This window comes from Aplidium turbinatum, chromosome 17 (genome assembly GCF_918807975.1).
Source record: "Aplidium turbinatum chromosome 17, kaAplTurb1.1, whole genome shotgun sequence".
Lineage (NCBI taxonomy): Eukaryota > Metazoa > Chordata > Ascidiacea > Aplousobranchia > Polyclinidae > Aplidium > Aplidium turbinatum.
Window position 1 is genome coordinate 13,427,875 of NC_137488.1, and position 19,173 is coordinate 13,447,047.

The 19,173-nt window shown below is 37.5% G+C and overlaps 1 protein-coding gene across 1 annotated transcript; it reads left to right on the forward strand.

The window, feature by feature from the left end:
* The first annotated feature begins 4,944 nt into the window (after nt 1–4,944).
* On the forward strand, nt 4,945–17,407 carry LOC145786462 (uncharacterized). The gene is made up of 10 exons (XM_082598120.1): nt 4,945–5,073; nt 7,893–8,036; nt 8,810–9,012; nt 10,203–11,051; nt 11,362–11,432; nt 12,472–12,623; nt 13,139–13,463; nt 14,129–14,194; nt 14,602–14,679; nt 16,088–17,407. Exons 1-10 carry the CDS (start codon nt 4,990–4,992, stop codon nt 16,222–16,224), a joined length of 2,109 nt encoding a protein of 702 aa, XP_082454246.1. The 5' UTR covers nt 4,945–4,989; the 3' UTR covers nt 16,225–17,407.
* The last annotated feature ends 1,766 nt before the right edge of the window (nt 17,408–19,173 follow it).

The following is a 19,173-nucleotide window of genomic DNA, read 5'->3' on the forward strand; positions in this document are numbered from 1 at the left end:
GATGGCTGCGTCTAACTCAGAGATGTTAAAAGAGGTAGATAGGAAACAGCTTGAGCTGGGTACCTTCCATAGTTGGTTGATTTCATTTTTCACTTCTCTGGCATGCGCTTTATCAGCTCCTTGATATTGGCCATTTGCGAGAAGTTGTTTCGCTATGGAGTTGGCCGTTATAGGGCATGGCTTTGGTTTCGTGGTCCTGCCTGTGAGGCGGTTGAGCGTTGACCAGGCTTTCCGACTTGAGTGGGTGAAGTCTATTCCAGCGACGGATTCCTCCCATCTATCTCTTTTTTTCCTGTTGATGCAGTCTGTTAAGTCAGTAGCGGCTGCCGCAGCTGCCAAGCCAGGTTCGGATGACATAAAAATATCATATTTTTGCTGACATTCGTTATCCCAGGTTGGGATAAAATTTCTCCTGCAGCTCCTTGGGATGGATAGCTTGGCTGCCTTGATGAGGTGTTGACAGATTTTTTCGTATGCTGCGTCCACTCCTACGGTGTTTGCTTCAGGAATCTGGTTACATTGCTGCTCTACAAGGTCGGTGTACTTTTCCCAGTCCGCTTTCCGGAAGTTCCATCTTGGGATGTATTTGGTTGGTACTGGTCGAATTGGGTTAGAAGGGACAATCAGTGAGGGTCGGTGTTGGGACCGAGGGAATTTCTCCAGTACAGCGCGATGCGGGAGGATTCCGCCAAGCTTCACAAAGGCCAAATCGGGGTTAGATGTGGTACCCCATCTGGCAGAGCGGAAACTATCAGGTTGATGTTCTAAAACTGTAGACTTGGCTCTTGAAAAGCCTTCCACATTGAGCTGCAGCAAGGTTATTCCTTCCCTTACGACATTCGTTGATGTCCGCCCTAATAAGGGCGCTTGATCGGGGTCGGAATTAATCGGAGACTGCAAATCCATTTGCATGTTGTTTGCTTCAGATAAGCTTTGCTTTCTCTTTGCTACTTGTCGGTTTGTTGTCATTAGTCGAATCCAGGGCTCACCACGTGGAGGTTGACAACTTGAGCATTATTATTAAATGTAAACCCAACAAAAATTTCAGTCTCAAACATAAATTTACTTGACAAAGTTACGGGATATATATTGTAACGTGCACTATATGTCACGAACGCTATGTCGGACAAACTATGACAAAGTTTTCCACACGTTGGACCACGCATAGTCTGGTGTGGTAAAACGCATCAAAGACAAAGCCCCAAGTGCTGTATGGACTTATTACTTTCTCCACAGAGAGGCCTTTGCTGCAAAAAAAGCTGTCTCAAGAGCTGCACGAAGTGTTTAATGATGTGAAGTGTGTAAACTTCATCTAACTTCATCAAAACAAGTCCACTAAATCGGCATTTGTTTTCGTCTTTGTGGATTCTGATTATTATCAAGCATTGCTGTTGCACACAGAAGTGCGATAGTTGTCACGAGGTCGTGTCCTGAAGCGAGTTTGTAATTTGCTAGAGGAGATTGCTATCTTTTTGAGGCAACAGAACTGTGTGAGATTAGCCGAGAAGTTTTTGCAAGAAGATTTCAAGGCAAAAGTTGCTTACCTTGCCGATATATTTGACTCTCTGAATTCTCTAAATTTATCTATGCAAGGCAACGGTTTTACGGTGATTGATCGCGCTGCAAAAGTTTCTGCTTAACACCAAAAACTCATATTCTGGAAAAGTTATGTCACCAGAGATGAGTACGATATATTTCCTCAGCTAACGCAATATATCTGTGGCAATGAAGTTGATATTAAACAAACGATATAATTAGACACCTGGAACAGTTTGCCAAAAAGTTTGTGCACTACTATGGAGAATCTCTAACACTTAATAACCAAAATGATTGGATAATAATTGATCCATTTGTTGGAAAAGATCTGCCTCAACTTTCCATCCATGTTGCAGAACAGTTTATGGATATAACGACAGAAGTAGCAAACCGTATTTCTTTCGCGTCCTTCAAAGACAAATAGGTTACCCCAAAGATTCTGCAAACATCCACTTTTGGGCTTCCATGTACAAAGTGTATCCCACAGTTTCACAATTAGGGATTCAAAAACAGATTCCATTTGCAACAACTTGGCTTTGTAAGATTGGATTTAGCGCCATGTGTGTATTGAAAACTGAACAACGAAACCGCCTGGAAGTTAAAGCCGACATGCGGCTATGCCTAAGCAAAATAACGCCTCGATTTCAAAAACTCACTGACAGCAAGCCAGCACAGCTATCTCATTAGTGATTTGATAAACATATTATTTTCGGAAAGAGTTACTGCTTTTGTAGTGCTGTTTGTTTGCAACACAATCTTGTATGGCTTTTAAAATATTACGACAATTTGCTTGGGTCGTAAGATTTTACCGAACTGAATTTTTTTTTTAAATGGGTCGCCTTAAAAACGAGTTGGGAACCACTGTGTTAGGCTACTGCTTCCTTTTGGCGGCAAAAGTTACTGGCCGAGACCATCTGACTACGTCTCTCTTATTGCTAATTACCCTGTCGGCTTATACCAAATAACACCGGGAAAAAGTATGCCGTTGGTCAAAAGCCTTATCTACTACTTCAATCAATTTATTTCGCAAAATATATTTGTGATTGTGTATTTTTGGTAGAAAAGGTGATAAAGACTCGGTTTTTGACCTATTTTCGCCATTTCTCGGTCAAATTTCTCAGTTCAAATTTTATTTTGAAAGTCTTCTTGCATTAAACAAAGAATTTCATCAATATTGTTTTTCCGTTTCTGTGCTTTTTGCACTACAAAGCAATTTGCGCAAATAACAAATTAGCCTATCTTCCTAATTATTGTCTGCCAGCAAAGAATGACTTACATCGCGTCAGACTACCGACTCCCTACCCAGACAGCAAAATTGACGTTGAATCAATGTAAAAATGACGGATTTTGCTGCCTGGGTACAGAATGGAATTTTAGCGCCGTCGCGTTATGAGTGACAAACACAAAATGAAACCTCACGCTAATAGTAAACTGTCAATCAAGCTATTGAATATCAGCAAGTTTCTTGCATTTCATAACTGGCTGTGACAAAAGGTTTATTGTAAACTTTACAATTATCCGATACCAATATAATCGGGATTAAAAGTTGGGGCAAGAAAACAAAGTAAAAGTCAAGAAATCTCAGGTTTCTAGCGTCACTACTTCTATGTGAAATTGCTGAATTAGCAGAGGGCGAGACCAAAAGGTCTATGCCAGTAACAGGTACGGTTAAGAGGGATTATTGTACAAGTTCTTTGAAAACCATTTAGACATATAGGCTACGCTATTTAATTACGGTAGACTAAATTTAAAAGTATTGTATTTTTTTTTCAAGCAATAGAACTATTATTTGATTTATGCCGAAACGACGTGACGACTAAATAAACTTAGCTAGTTTTGGAAACTTACATCAGAATCTTCTTTATCGTTACCCTACTTATGTTTAAGAATTAGAATTAATATTTATACCACTGAAGATTAAAACAGTGTAGTTTTCGTAACATGTTGCTTACAACGATGCCTTTCGTGGTTTCGTATGTTGCATTATATGGGTTATGGCTTACCTGGCCTATGTATGCTAGTTCCCACACTATTCAAATTGAACGAAATATCTTAACCCTTGATGCAGTAGGCTACTTCGCAAATCCTTTTACAATTTTGTAGATGTCAATCTTCAAAAAAATGTTACATGAACATGAATGCTGTTTGCGATTTCGACGCTTTTGTCGAATCTTCGTATTTCAATACCAGAGCCGTCAATACTGCCATTCGCAATGTAGCCTACTAGTAAACAATTCTTCGCAGTAACATTAGCCTATCTGTTATCTGGGTTATTATGAATATTACTTGTGTTGTTTTCTTTTTGTTTTACGCATGTTTGGTAATAAAAATGGACCTATTCTATTGATCTGATGCAAATAAATAATAAAACAAAAAACAATCTGCAACTAACAGTTTTTGAAGCCATTCAACCGTGCTTTTCATCGTAAGTAGGACACCTAGCAGACATTTTATCTCCTTGGTTGCCACAATGCTTTTAAATTCAGCAATCAGTCTCAGTGGTTAACGGTTAGCCTTAGCCCACTGGACAACCGAACTTAAAACACATGTCTAGTTGTCTCACACCACACAGTTTTGAAGCAAAAACGAGTCATGTTCAAGTTTCTATCTGTCTACTAGGCTATTGGAGCTGGCCTGCAGTTGTAGATATAATGATCTCAATAAGGGAGAGCTGCAATACAGTTCATTTTATTTTTAGTCACAACATTACTACAAACCTTTTTCTTAGAAAGTCTAAACTGTTGAATTTGAAAAATATGAAAATATCATTGATTGGTTTTTAGTCCCAATGCACATAGAAATAAAGGGTTATTGATTTGAGTAGTGACTTTTGGATTAGAAAAGGATACACTTACAAAAGAGAAAGCATTGAAAACATAAAATGACCTTTGTCCTCTTTTCATTTGTCAAAACGTAATACCAATGGTTAGCTACCGTAATAATGTGGTTACTTTTTTTCTCAAATAAACTTGATCAAAAACAACTTGATAGCATGGATGATTGATGAAAGTCTATTTGTAGCTTCTCCATGTTCGACTTCAACCACCCACACTTGCTGTTGTTTCTTTGGGCAAGAAACTTTACGATAATTGCCTCTACCCAGTGATCGATTTCGAGTAATGGGTAGTACCAAATTTAAGTCATAAGTAGAGTAGACAACCGGAAACAGACATTGCCGTCGGCTGCAGCGTGGGTCAGGTGTACGTCGGAAGGCGTACACCGATGCATAGTGCTCAAGTCCGCTTTCCCGCAATGCAGGATAAAGATAAAACAAACAAACAAACAATACGGTAGTAACTTTCATTACATCTAATATCATTTGGACCATCAACATTTAATCAGTGTATTACCATTTGTTAAAAGTTAGATTTATTTCTAAAACGTATAATTGTCACAGTTGTCACAAACATAAATTTTATACGATATAATACTATGCCAGGATGAAGCAGTGATATGGCTGAAGCTTATGTAACTGTCACCTGCATTGGAAAAGGCTCAAGTGGATCTGTCTACCTTGCAAGAAGTAACAAACTTAATGTAAGTATCACTACATGCTATTGATTCACATTATCATTACTATTAGGTTTCAGTATCAATTATTTGAGGTCCTCTGAAAGCATTTCAATTTAAATACAATTAAAACTTTTATAAAAATTTAGAAGTTTTACTCATATGGTTTTCTTAATGCAGTAGATGAGAAAACTTTACAGGTTATAAACTTCATGTCTTGTGTATATTTTCAAGGTAACAGTTTAATGTAGTATACGGTATACAAGTAGTTTTGTTGACGACACAACTGAAGCTGACATCCATGCCTTTCTTTGCATGCTGTTTTTTTCAAGGATGGTAACAAATTTCGCTGAAAAATCTCATGACATTTATTAAATATGATTGTGAATATGCGGCATGCGCCTGTATTTCATTATTTTAGACAAAAATGCAAATATTTGTTAAATTTGTAAGATGATTTGCTAAGGATGGCGGTGTTAGTAGTTGCTCTAAAATGCAAGTAAATCTTGGAAATGTCATGAATGTTTGAGAATTTAATTTATCTGCAATGTGCTATCAGTATTGTTTTTTGGTAATTGCAACCATATAATAATCAAAAGCTTTATAATTGGCTAATTTTAAAACTTAATGTGTGATTCAGTATATATAATGAATTGAGACTATTTTTGTGTTGCCAACACCATCAATTTGATCATTGTTTGTCTTCCACTGCCATTCCTAATTCTTATTGCACAAATTGAGATTTCCATGTTTATTGTATCGTATATATATGCTGTTTGTATTTTGCCTAATGAAATAAAATGATGTAAAGTTTTAGACTTTGTTAGCTGTTATATTTAGTTTTAGACTTTGTTAGCTGTTATTCTACAACTTTGATTTTGCTTAATTAGATTGATACTTTTGAGAAATTAATAAATTAAGAAAAATGATAAAATTCAAACTTTCTCAAATAGAAACTAAGCTAAAATGTTTTGGCAACATATTACGTGACATATTTTATTGATGAGCAACCTCCGGCTTTGGCCACTTTTTTCAACTTCGACTCTGGGCCATAGGTGATAGTGGCTCTGGCCTGGAGCCGAAGGTGTGTATGTCAACTGTGTGTGGCTGTGGTCAAGTTCATGACCTTGAATAAATGTAATTTTATTTATATATCATCCATTCATCCTGGTATTGTATTAATGCAAGATTACACATGTTGGCTGTAACATTGGTCTTAAATGTATAAAAAGTAAGATTGAAAATGCAAAAATCTTCAGTACAGTAGCCTATATTATATATCTTAAAAAACAACACTGCATTGTGTGGATAAAATACAAAACCAAATTTACCTAAATGTTTACTTTTAAATGAAGCCTTTTAAAAAACCATAGGCATTGCCCTAAAGCACCTTTAAGAGTGCCTGGTTATCGCTTCACTGCTTGATAAGAGTGGTGTACCAACAACCAGGGTCATTGAGAGGATAATTTGGGCCCGGTACCAATGAGACTCTCAGGCCCCAAATTCAGACACTTCAAAGAAAAACGCACCATACCCAACAAATACGAGGTGGTTTCTTCAAGTTCCCGGGGTCCCTTGGAATCGTTATGGCCCTTAAAATAATCATTCCTGGTCCAAAAGTACCCTTTGGACCTCCCTTTCAACCTGCTCCCAACAACTGCATGGTTAAAACATTGATTATATGAGGTGGATATTAACAAAGGCCGGACATTCTCTAGCTGGAACATTCAGCCTCCAATGCATCACCACATATTTTATCGTATGTTGATCATGTAGTATGTGAAATATGTAACTGCATTCAAAGCATAGCTTTCATAGAAGCAGAAAAACGTTTGATTTTGCTGTCATAACTCATAGCCCTTTTGGTTACATTTAAACGTTAGTCAACAACTGATGCTTTAAAACACCAAACTGACAACTACAAGACTATATATTGTTTTGCTTTGCTGATTGGTTATGCATTGGTCAGGAAAAGTTGCAAGTAATTTAAGCTTAATCAAAAATTGACTGTATGTTGCAATGTATCATGAATGGTTGAATGCGTTAGTATTATCATCATGTCTATGTACGGTAGCCTATTTAAATAAAGCCTTTTTTCATGTATATAAGTTAACTCTAAAACTTTTTGTCGTTTCCAGGCTTTCACCCGGTGGTTGAAGATTTAGATTAAGTGGACGGGAAGGCAAGCTAGCCAATCTTTGTGTCCACCTTCAGGCATGCCTTTAAGTGTCCCGCCACAGACACAGCCGCATGCTCTTGAGCGGTGTCGAACCTTCGCCCTCTCGATTGCCGTTCCAGTGTTCTCACCACTCGGCTATGCAGCTGACAACACTAAAACTTGAGGAACACTAACCCAGTGTTTTTCAACCTTTCTTGAGTCACGGAACACTTTATCCATTAAAATAATTTTGCGCAACACCATACGGAACTTTTTTATGATGCAATAAAATAAACAACACAACAACAATTCATTCACTTTTAGTTTTTGTCAGTGCAATATCTGGGCCGTTTGGTGTTCACAAAGTTGATATTCGGGCAGAAATTGGCATTGCAGAAGACAAATGCGAAGCTCTTGTGATTTTGATTTTCGACCGGTGTTCCATAGAACACTAGTCAAATTAATAAATTTCTTGCGGAACATTTGATGAAATCATTGGGCTAGCCTATGTACTATTTTAGAGCACTAACAGTACGAGTTGATTTTATCTTTTATACGCTACTGTTTGCACAAATATATAAAGCATAATTTTGTGAAGATTAAACCTGACATGTTGCTAACTTGCAAATAGTAGATATTCATCGCTTAAATTGACATTAAAATTGTTTTTTCTTTTTATACCTTTTAGAAACTGGTTGCAATCAAAAAAATCCTGATTGACGAAACCAGGCGATCGAGATGCAGAAAGTCTGTTATACGGGAAGCAAATATATTAAGAACTTTAAATCATTTCCACATTGTCAAATGTTACGAATGGTTTCTTGAAGACCAGGTTAGAAGTCGTAACAAAATATTATTTACATAATTACACAAAGAACTGGGCATCCATCTATATAATATATGGTATGGCAACCGATGTATGCTCATTACGTTACCACTTGCAGTTGCCGAAAACATAGCAACATTGTATTATATTATACCAAAATTGTATATATTAGTTCCAGGGTTTTAATATCATAAGGTCCTGCAGCAGTGCAGGGTTGTCGGTATTTTACCCAACCCAATAAAACCTGGGTGGTTTTTTTTTAAATCCCACTTAAAAAAAACCAGAGCATCACATTTGTCCAATTTTTATCAGAAAATTGAAAAAATGAACCAAAGTACTACAAGGTACTTAAAACAAACTTCAAATTAGGACTTAAGGATGTGATTGTGAAGGAAATTTCCAAGGATAAATAAATTGAAAACACAGTGGATATTTCTGTAAACTAAAATCAAGTAATGCCACTTTGTACTACACTAGAACTCATTTATGCAAGAAGGCCTCATAGCTAAACAGCCCTAGTGCATTATTTTATTGAGTTATGCCAGCATGTACTGTGAGTGAGAGGCACTTCATTGGTAAAAAGTAGTATTTGAGGTGAAATAAGCATGAATCTACTTTTTTTAATCTTTTTTAAATAAAACCCGGGTTTTTAAAAAAAAACTATAATGCGGGTTGGGCTTTTTTTTAAAAAACCCGGGTTTTTTTCAACCCTGTGCAGCACCCACCATTTCCAGTTATAATAGTTAAATTCCATTGTAAAACTCTGTTCTGTTTTTAAGGGGGCAGATATCAGCATGGTTCTTGAATATTGCAATGGAGGAACATTACAAGATCGCATTGCAAGCACTCAAAAGAACAATTCACGCATTGAAGAGAATAAAATACTAGAATGGACCACACAAATTGCTTCTGCTGTGGATTACATACACGAGAAAAGAATCCTACATCGTGATCTCAAATCTGAAAATGTTTTTTTATTAAAGTAAGCTGTATTATATAATATTTCCACAACATGCTCTTTCCCAGACAGCAAAATCCGTATTTTTTACATTGTCGTGTGCAGACGTTGAATCAATGTAAAAATGACGAATTTTGCTGCCTGGGTTCGCATCATGTTAAAACAGTCAGTAAATTTGTAATGCATATTATCATCGTGATTAACGATTGTAGCCTACTTCTTTCCCCATGAAAGATAAGTACAGTATGACAAGATTAACTTCCGTATGCATCAGCTTCGTGCAAAGGTTGAGCGTTATATTTCGCGTCACAAAGAGAATGACCTTCGCTGCCTGTTATTGATTTTAATGTTATTTTCCAAATTTTGCCTTGGCAAATTTTTCCGATTTCACCGACTTTGGAAACTGAACGAAATCGAGATGTCGCCCAGAATTTGGAAGGTGGCAACATCTCTAAAATTGTTTCTAAAGTATGTATTTTAACTATTTCTACAAAAAGTTTGGCTTTAAAAACCCACTTTTAGCCTCGGACTATTTTGTAGTAGGCTGATTCAGGTGAGACACATTTCAAGATCTACCTCACAGAGTTAATTACATTGATACAGTGCTTCTGAGCGTTTTAAGACACTTTGGCGAAGTAATTCTGGTTGGTAAACAGTGAAAGTAGTATCGTATTTGTACAACAGTACCTAGAGAAAGGTGATATGTACATTGGTTCCCACGAGACATTGAACAAAAGATCTTTTGTGCGGTTTTTACAATAAACTGATCTCTGAATTTGTTATGCTTTAACTGCTCGTTTGAATAGAGCCAATCAGCATGTGGTACTGTGGTAGGCCTGTAAATATTTTTGAAGTCCTTTCATTCCATTTCTGCTATCACACAGCTATAGCTTACCGCAGGTTAAATCAACAGCAGTTAACTCTAAATTATCGAAATTTTTTCCTAACACTATACGCAATCCAAAGGAAGCTTCATGTAAAACGGAACAATCTTGGTCTAAAAGCGATCTATATGTTTTCTACAAAAAGAGAAGTTGCTCAAATGCAAGATGTAATGATTAACTGCCGCCACCTCTTGTACAGCACTGATCAGGCCCAACAAGCTGAACGATTCTTGTCGGTCTTACTCTGGTCATCTGAATGTACGAATTAATAAGCGATTTAGTATTGATATTTATACAATTGACCAGATTGCGATTATCATTCTCTTTCAGGAGTGAAGTTGTAAAACTTGGTGACTTCGGAATCTCGAAAGAAATTGATCACACCCTTGACAAAGCAAGCACATGCGTTGGCACACCTTGTTATCTGAGCCCTGAGTTATGCCAAGACATTCCTTACAATTTCAAGTCAGATATCTGGGCATTGGGCTGTCTTGTATTTGAAATGTGTGCTCTGAAGCCTGCGTTTGATGCTGCCAATTTAATTAGTTTATTTTATAAAATTGTAAACGGAAAATATTCCCCCCTTCCCAACACTTGCTCGTCATCTCTGAAGGAAGTCGTGGCTAAGATTCTTGTCCGAGACCCTGATCAAAGGCCAACTGCTCGGCAGCTTCTGAATCTTCCTGTTTTAAAACGGTTTGCAAACAAGGTTCGTACTCCAGAACCAGGTTTGGGAGCTGGACAGAGGCAAACTAGCAAAGAAAATTTAAAAAACTTTGACGAAACTGGATACCTTGATGATTTGGACGAGCTTTTGAATCAAACAGAGCAAGAACTAGCAGATATAGACTTGAGCAACAAAACCAATGCTGTACCGAATAACCGGTCGCTATCCGTCCATGGGAACTGTGCCGTTACTAATGATGATTTAGGTGATTTATTATCTGAAAACGATTCCGCGTCCGAACGCCCTCAGACGTGTCCGCATTCTGCCGTACAACGAGAGAAAGCTTGCACTCCCACAGATACTATAGCAACTTGGTCTGGGTATGGTGATCGTGGAAGCAAGAGGCCTAGCGCAAAGAAGAAGCATTATAGTTCAAGTGACGATGATTCAGATCATTTGTCTGACTACAACTCAGACATAGACTCTTCACGTGACAAAGCCACCGTTAAGAGGTATGTATTTTTTGCAGTTTGTTTATGAGCTTAGACTTCAATCTCTATTTCCCAGCCTTCAACTACCCTTTCCTACATTACTTCAACGTCTACAGACGTTGATACAGTATAGATAATGACTGATTTATTAGTTGGATTGAGTCTTTGGCCAAGGGGCAATGCTTTTACTGCATGGAACCGATGCACGGATGTACTTTTCTGTATAAATTATTCTGCTGTACAACTACAGTTTGGCATGCCATTAACTGGGTCTGATTAGACTAAGTTTGTTTAATGCGTGTTACAACTTACATTCACTTTTGTTGTCTAGAAATTACTCATCAGAAGATTTTTCAAGTTACTCAGATGACGAAGATTTTATAAACACAGCCCGAACGGCAAGTAAGTGATCTGCACTTGACTTTCCAAGGAAGTCAATATGAGAACCACCTGCACATTTCCCCATTATTTTTTATTGAAGCAAGCTAATCAGAATGCAATGTTACAATAATATCGTAACATCAGTTGGAACGTGTCCCAATTTGACTAGCACCACTGCTTTTTTTACCCATAGGTGGACGTGACAAGCTGACTTGTTATGGAAGTGCTAGATACGCTTAAAATTTGTTTTGAGATTTATTGTTTGAGAAAAGTGTTGCTTTTATAACGCTGTAACTCTCAGTGCTTAGCAGAACAATACCTGGGTTACTTGGTCTGTATATTTTCTATACAACTTACAGATATTGCAAGGCTTTTGATCCTTTTAAATATGACTTAGTTTCACAGTATTGCTGGATTTGCAAACCGTTCATCTTTCAAATCTGTTGTAGCCGGCATGCTCTATAAACTGTTTTTGCGCTTTCACTCATACAAAAGAAAAAATTTTGAATAACATATGTGTTAAATTTACATTTATTGTGGTAACTGAAACATGATATTCTATTTTTAACGTTTTATTGTCTTTCAAAAATCACAATGTTGTTTTTTTAAGCTGGCTTGGATAAAAGGTTTATATCAAGATGCCTTTGATTGCCTTTTTAGCTAGCATTCATAGTTCTTTCGTAGTCACGACTTGAAGTTGTATCTATTTTACATTTTAAACTGTTATGTTCCTCCAGTATTGACTGCTTAACGTTTTTTAATTTGACGAATTCGTACAGGGTTAGGGTTAAGTCGTAGGCTACTATTTGTTCATTATTTTACAGATTATATTTTTCAATCTGTTTGAACTTGTTTTCCCCTTACCAAATTTTCAAAGCTAGATTTCCCTCCACCAGATTTTTTCCAAGTTAGCACTTGTACTGTATATTTATCACCCTGTATGAGGACCACACCCAGTTGAAAAGCTCTTAGATTTACAAAAACCGGATAAAAGTGTTCCGTTAAATGTTTGCAGTTTGTAAAAGCTTATTTCTCAGCATTTTTTGTTTTGCCTCCACAGTGACCATCGACGAAGAGATTCCCGAAGTAATTGAGGCTTGTGATGACACCAAAGTACTTTCCTTTGAAGCTGACAAACCTACCAGTGTTTTAACTGTTCCTGCGAAACCTAACCTCCCGGGCAGTGTTTGGTTGCAATCTAAAAGAGCTCAGGTACGAGAGTTGTGTTGCGCGGCTCAAATGCAACCACTTTGTTTTGTGTAACTTTACGACTTAATTTTTCGTCATCATATTTTGTTGTAGCCTACTTTGGACGGCTTCTTTTTTCCACTTTGATCGATTCTTAAAATCCAGAAAAAGTGTTTGTTTGTAATCGTCTTTTTATTCTATGGTTCGCTGCAGCGGTGATTTCACATTTAGAAGTTGTTTCTTGATTTTTTTTCATGTTATTTGCTTGGCTATTGTTTTTTAACCTTTGCATAATAACAGCGATTCCTAAGCTGAGTTTCACGCAACCCTAGCGTTCCATAATCAAGACAAGGCTAGTATTTAGTTTTAAGCAAAAACAGCTGAACAGGTTCGTTAAACCTTTGGGCAAACAAGGGCACGACAATAGATACACGGGGTCAAAACTCCACCCATTGAGTGTTTTTTGTTATACTGTACTTCTTTCCATTGGATTCTTTACTGGATCTGTGGAGTTTTTTCATCACCTTCTTCAAATGCAGGTATTGCGCCAGAAAGAAAGGCCGCCCTTTATTTCCGTTGTCAACAATAAACCTCTACAAACCAACGTGTTAAGGAATTCATATCCAACCACAAGCAACAACCATGGTCACGCTAAAAATCTGGCCTCTCAATCCATCAACCATCCTACCTCAACCAGCATGAAAAATAAAAGAAAAGAGAGACTCCCAGGAAGTTCCTGGCTGAAGAAGAGTTCCCGGAGCAACACGGAGGAGATAGTTCTTGGTTATCCAAAAAAAAATGAGCAGAAACTAAAACACAATGATTTACCGGGCAGTGCATGGCTGGTAGACAAAGGCAATCCAGGTAGCTTCGGTTGGTTGGTTTTGAATCTTTATCCTCGGACTGACAAAGCCCCAGATAGGTTATTCCTGGTAGTTTCGCATAATTCTAAAGGCTTTTAACGCAGGACCGGTTACCAAGATTGACAGATTGAAGTTCCCGATTGTTGAAATGTTGTTGCTAGGGAATTATTCCATTCATTATGTGCCGCTAAATAGAGAGCAGTCCTCAAATGCGTTGCTCAAGCGCACACCCCGAGAGCCGAACCAGCGCCGTTTGATCTTGAGTTGAGCTAACACTTAACCACTGAGCTATCGGGGCGGATTCGTTAAAGTATATTTTGCATTAAATTCAATGCTAGTTGCTTTACCAATAAAATGGTCATTCATCAATCTATGATTGTATTTGTAACTACTTTGCATGTCAGATTTATTTAAAAAGCGCTCTCAGAGTCTCAGCCATGCCAGTTGTAGCCCAATCGAACACGAGTAAGCTAATACTCACACAACGTCTGAATGAAAGAATGCTCAGCTGACAAAAGTTGCCATATTTACATCGTTTCAACATTGCTAGACGAAACATGGCGACATTGCCAGCTGAGTATTGATCGTTTAATCCCAAATCTTACTGATTAGAAACGGATTTGTTTTTTTGTTAATTTAAAACGTCAGATTCCCATTTGCTTTCAGAAACGAGCCGTTCTACTGACGACTATCCGGACGACTTTGAAGAATATGATGACGACTTTGATCTTGGTCAGTATGTTGTGTACTTGTTATGGCACAAACCAAACTTAAGCATGATGTAATTTTAATCAGTATAATTGCGAGTTATACAAAATCTTTGACCAAGTTATCGTTGCAAACAATTTTACACAAGTTAAAAATACTTCTTAGCTCTACTTACAACAAGGTACAAATACATCTCTTTACTTGCAACAAGTACGAGAAAAGTAGGATTCACTTTCCTGTTGATCTACAGCTGCTAACCCAGACAACAAATCAGTCGTTTTTTTTACATTGATTCAAAATCTGCAGACGTTGCAGTGTAAAGAAACAACTGCAATGTAAATCAAAAACGCTTGATTTGTTGTCTGAGAAAGTCTTTGAACGATTAACTATTTTGTGTCTTGTTTGCGATGTGAATATGTTTTATCCTCTAGATGGCGATGATGATTTAGAAACGAGTAATACCCCTAAACCTCCATCTTCTATGCAACTGGTGCAGCAAGACTGTATTGGTATGTAACATGTACAATTGTAAAAAAACGCTTGATTTGTACTCGATGATACAGTACAGTAGAAACCGTTTAACTCGACAAGGCAAACTCTGCGTATTTTTGCGTGTTCGTAGACGCTTTGCATCTGCGCAAAAGAGAATGAGTTTGGAATGAGAGTAGGTACCTTAAACAGAACCGGAATGGCCCGTTTCGGTGAGTCCGATTCGGTGAGTCCGATCCCTATTCGGTGATTTTTTCAATTTTTGTTTTTTTAAATTATCGGGTACCGTAGCCTAATTATCATTGCCGTTTTAGGGTTAGGGGATAGGGTTAGAGGTTAGGAACTCACCGAATTGGACTCACCGAATCGGACTCACCGAATAGTAGCAGACCCAAACAGAACAGGCATCGCAGAACATTTACGTCTGGAAGACGGAAAATGATTGCGTGAGGTTTCAATAATGAGCGGATTATCTCTTGTTACTGAAGACAACAGCTGTTTGAATAAGAACGACGCCAGACATGTGATGAGTGTGAGAAACGAGGTTTAATAAATCGCAAGAAATTCGGTCAATGGTCAAAATCAAAATCCAACGCAAGCAATTTAACGACAAGGCAGAAGCAATCCTTCATACAACATAACCATAGGAATAATTGGTTTAATTATTCACCCAAGGCCGTCGATGCCTGGTTTAGGCAAGGCATTTGAAGAAGATTGCAAAGAGAAAAACGCAATCCTATTCGACTGACCCTTGAAAAGGCCGCAAATCCATTTACAGCATGACGTTCAGTTTGACATCGAAATTGTCGAATTGCACGAAATTCCTTTTTGTGGGGACCCTGAAAAAGGTGTCGAATTAGAGGGATCGTCGAGATATCCGGTGTCTCAAATTAGCCGGGTTGGCTATACAGTATACGAAATCAATGGCGTTTTTTCGGGACCAGGGAAAAGTGTTGACTTAGGAGGAATGTTGACTTAGTTGCTGTCGACTTAGGCGGAATGTCAAGTTAGCTGCTGTCGACTAAGGCGGAATGTCAAGCTAGTTGCTGTCTACTTTGGCGGAATTACAAGTTAGCCGCTGCCGACTTAGGCGGTTTCTACTGTATTCTATATGAGGTCTTGAGCATTGCACTTCTATGTTTTATTCTGTGCCGTAGCTGCATTTGTACAGTAGACTATCAAATCTATTCTCTCTCTCGTTTCAATAACATTATTGCTGTTTGCCTGGACAAAAATTTTGACAGTTTAGCGTGATTTCCGTCAAACTTAGGTATGAGTTTTTTGTCAGCTAAATTTGAACTGGAACCGCTTGCTATCGAAAAACACCTTGGATAACACCCGCATACAAAACACGTCGTATCCTGCTGACGAAAAGTTTCCTTTTCATTCAACATCGTTCGCAATTACTTATCGTTTTTTTTTTTGCAGACTCAATTGGTAAAGAGGTTTTTGAACATCTCAAAGACTTATTTACGAAAGGATTCAGCATTGGCGAAGCATACGAGAAATGCAAGGACAAGGTTGATTTTGAGACTGTCGAAACATGTTATCTTTTAACCACTTGAATGAGGTGTTAAACTGTAGCTTGCTGTAATATTACGTTCTTTTAATGCACTTTTTTCAAACAAATGCATAGTTCATAGACAGCAAAATCCGTCATTTTTACATTGATTTAACGTTTACAGGCTTTGAATCAATGTAAAAATGACAGCTTTTGCTGTGTGATACCATCTTTTTCAACGTGAGTTTTTATGAGAACTTCATATCAAATGCATCCTGTTCACATTCCTTCAACGTGTAAAACCGTTCGATGTAAAAAGATCAGGACTGATTTTGCTACTAGGTAGGAAGTTTCGGAAATTGTTGCTCATTATGAAATGCCATGAAATTTCTGTAGATTGTGTGAAGAGGGTATTTTTCACTGTGCTGTAGCTTACACTTCCTTTGGATGTTAACTGTGATATTACGTCGAACCGTTTCAGTAAAACGTTTCAGCCACTCAGGCGTATTTCTTTAATCCAAAAAACGTTGGTCTGCATCAGATTCAACTAGAAACGCATAATTTCCATATTTAGTAATACATATCTCTTTATTGTTCATATCAGAAATCTCCATATATATCAAGAACTAAACCCTAACAGACTTGTAGTTTTACGTTGTGTTTTACTTCTAATAACGTGTAATAAATATAAGTGATAACTTTAGTGAAGCGAAAACAGGTCATGTGCCAAGCGTTCTCAGTGCATTTTGCTGATTACACTGTGATATTACTTTTTAATAGCCTCTGTGTTCCGGGTACGTAGAAGAAGCCTAAGGTAGGCAATTCTACCACGCGTCGTCTAAAAAACCTCACTTTGCAAATTCAGTCGCTTTTATATTTAATTATATTACTAAATGTCTGCAGACATTGATAGGTCTACTACATAAAATAACTGGTTTTGATATCTGGGGAATGCACCAATGAATCTTCTGATGCAAAAAATCATTGATCATGGCTTAAATTTGACCTGGTATAGTGTTAAGTGGAAACGGTGGTAGCCTGAATGCTTTGTAGCTTCCAACTTAGATTTCATGGCTTTGTTATTTGCGAAATTTTGGTTTCACTCGTAGCCTACCCATTTCTTACTCCGGTTTCTTCATTCCTGTTGGTTAAAAATTTTTCGTCACAGAAGGTTAAAGACGTGACCAGTGATTGAGCATTTCTTGAGCATTGTTCAATATAAGCGCTCAGTTTGAGGCATAGTAAAGGCACCCTGGTGTGAAAAAAATATATTCTATTGTATTGGCGAAAGTATGTCGACATTGAAAAAAATAGAAGATAAAAGCATGTGATGGAAAGAAATCTGTTGCGACGTTGCGCATGAAAATATCGAAGTTGAACGAAGAAGCGGCAGAGAGAAACGAGTGGAAGAAGAATGATCCACAGCAAATCATCCAGAGTTAGTTCCGATAAGGAGGTGCCCAGGGAGTGCTTTTAGAACTGAGCCGGGATGATTTTAAGGGCCTGTAACCTTTCCCAGGGTTCCGAGAACTTGAAGAAAACAGTCTTTGGATTTAGTGCATTTTTTAAAATTGTCCTAATTTGAAACCCGAGAATTTTATTTGTACCGGGTCTCAAACTACCTTCTCGGCACCCGTGGTTCCGATAGAGGGTGGTTTGATTGATCTAGGACGTGAGTTTCACTGGGCATTTTTAAATGTTCTAAAAAAAAACGTTAACGTAAGAGAACCGAAAGCAAAAACAGTGTTGTCTTTGAAACAAATTTTCTTGCGACACTTACTTCCGTGTATGACGTTACGAAGCAACAAGCACACTCCAAAGTGCCTTCTGCACTATACTTCCGTTCTATATTCAGCCAAATCGCTTGTCATAAAACAATCAAGCAATTGAAAGATTTTCCAAGGTAGGTTGTTACTTACTATAACTTGCCAAATATGGCCTCTCAATCTATACTTTTTTTTCTGAATACAATGTTTAGCCTACATTTGTTGTGGCATCAGTGCAAACGAATTTAAACATAGATTTGTAGTTGTAATTTGTCGAGCCAGTTTTGCTATTCTTGTCCCCCGATGACACAAATGCTACAGCAACATTACGTTTCACATACGTAACTTGAATAACATCATAGGTGGAAATTATGAGTTCATATGGAGATAGCAAACGTTGCTATTTTTACTCTGTTTTAACGTTGCGTGGGAAAGCCGTGCAGCAGAAGCTAACCTCGCGTGCTTTGGTTTTGTGACCCCCTGGTGTAGGCTACAACAACGCTAATTAGAACAGAAGGCAGCTATCGAAATACATACCCTTTCTCTTACTGGAGTAGATAATAATATTTTAAGCAATTCAACGTTAAGGAATGTTAGGCTTAATTGTAGTTTCAATCGCATCATGGTCAGATGCTTTTTTAATTTCCTGCTTCTTCTTCCGCGTACGTGACGTCACACCAAGAACAAACATATAAAACCAACCTTTGTGTGTTTGTTGTATCACAAATTGGACTCCACAAAAGCTCAAAGAACAAACGCTTGCTGACGAAATGGAGTTGTAAAAGTCAAGTTGCGGTAATGTCGTTGCAGTAAGATTCCAAAGAAAATTTTAGCAACCAGTTTTACATCAATTGAGGTATTCAATGATCCGCGAAAGGGGTAGATATAATTTTTCTTGACAATTGCAGCATCAAGGCGGTCCATATGCTTGTTTTAAATTGGTTGCAATCCAATTTGTTAATTTACTGCATCTCGGGCGACACAATATTTAAAATAAGAGTTTGCAGCTTTTGGTTTTTAAAGCGTTACATAGTTTACATTTGTTAGTTACAAAGTTACATTTTTGACAAGGATTTTGGCCTACAGTTACTTCGTTCATTGAAAAGTACAAATATTTTGTGTGCAAAAAAGGCAACAAAGAAAGAAGTGATTACCGTTTACACATACTAAGTTAATAAAAATTAGGAGATTATTTTTTAACTTTACTTAACTAACTATTTTAACTTTACCAAAAGTAATTTAAAATA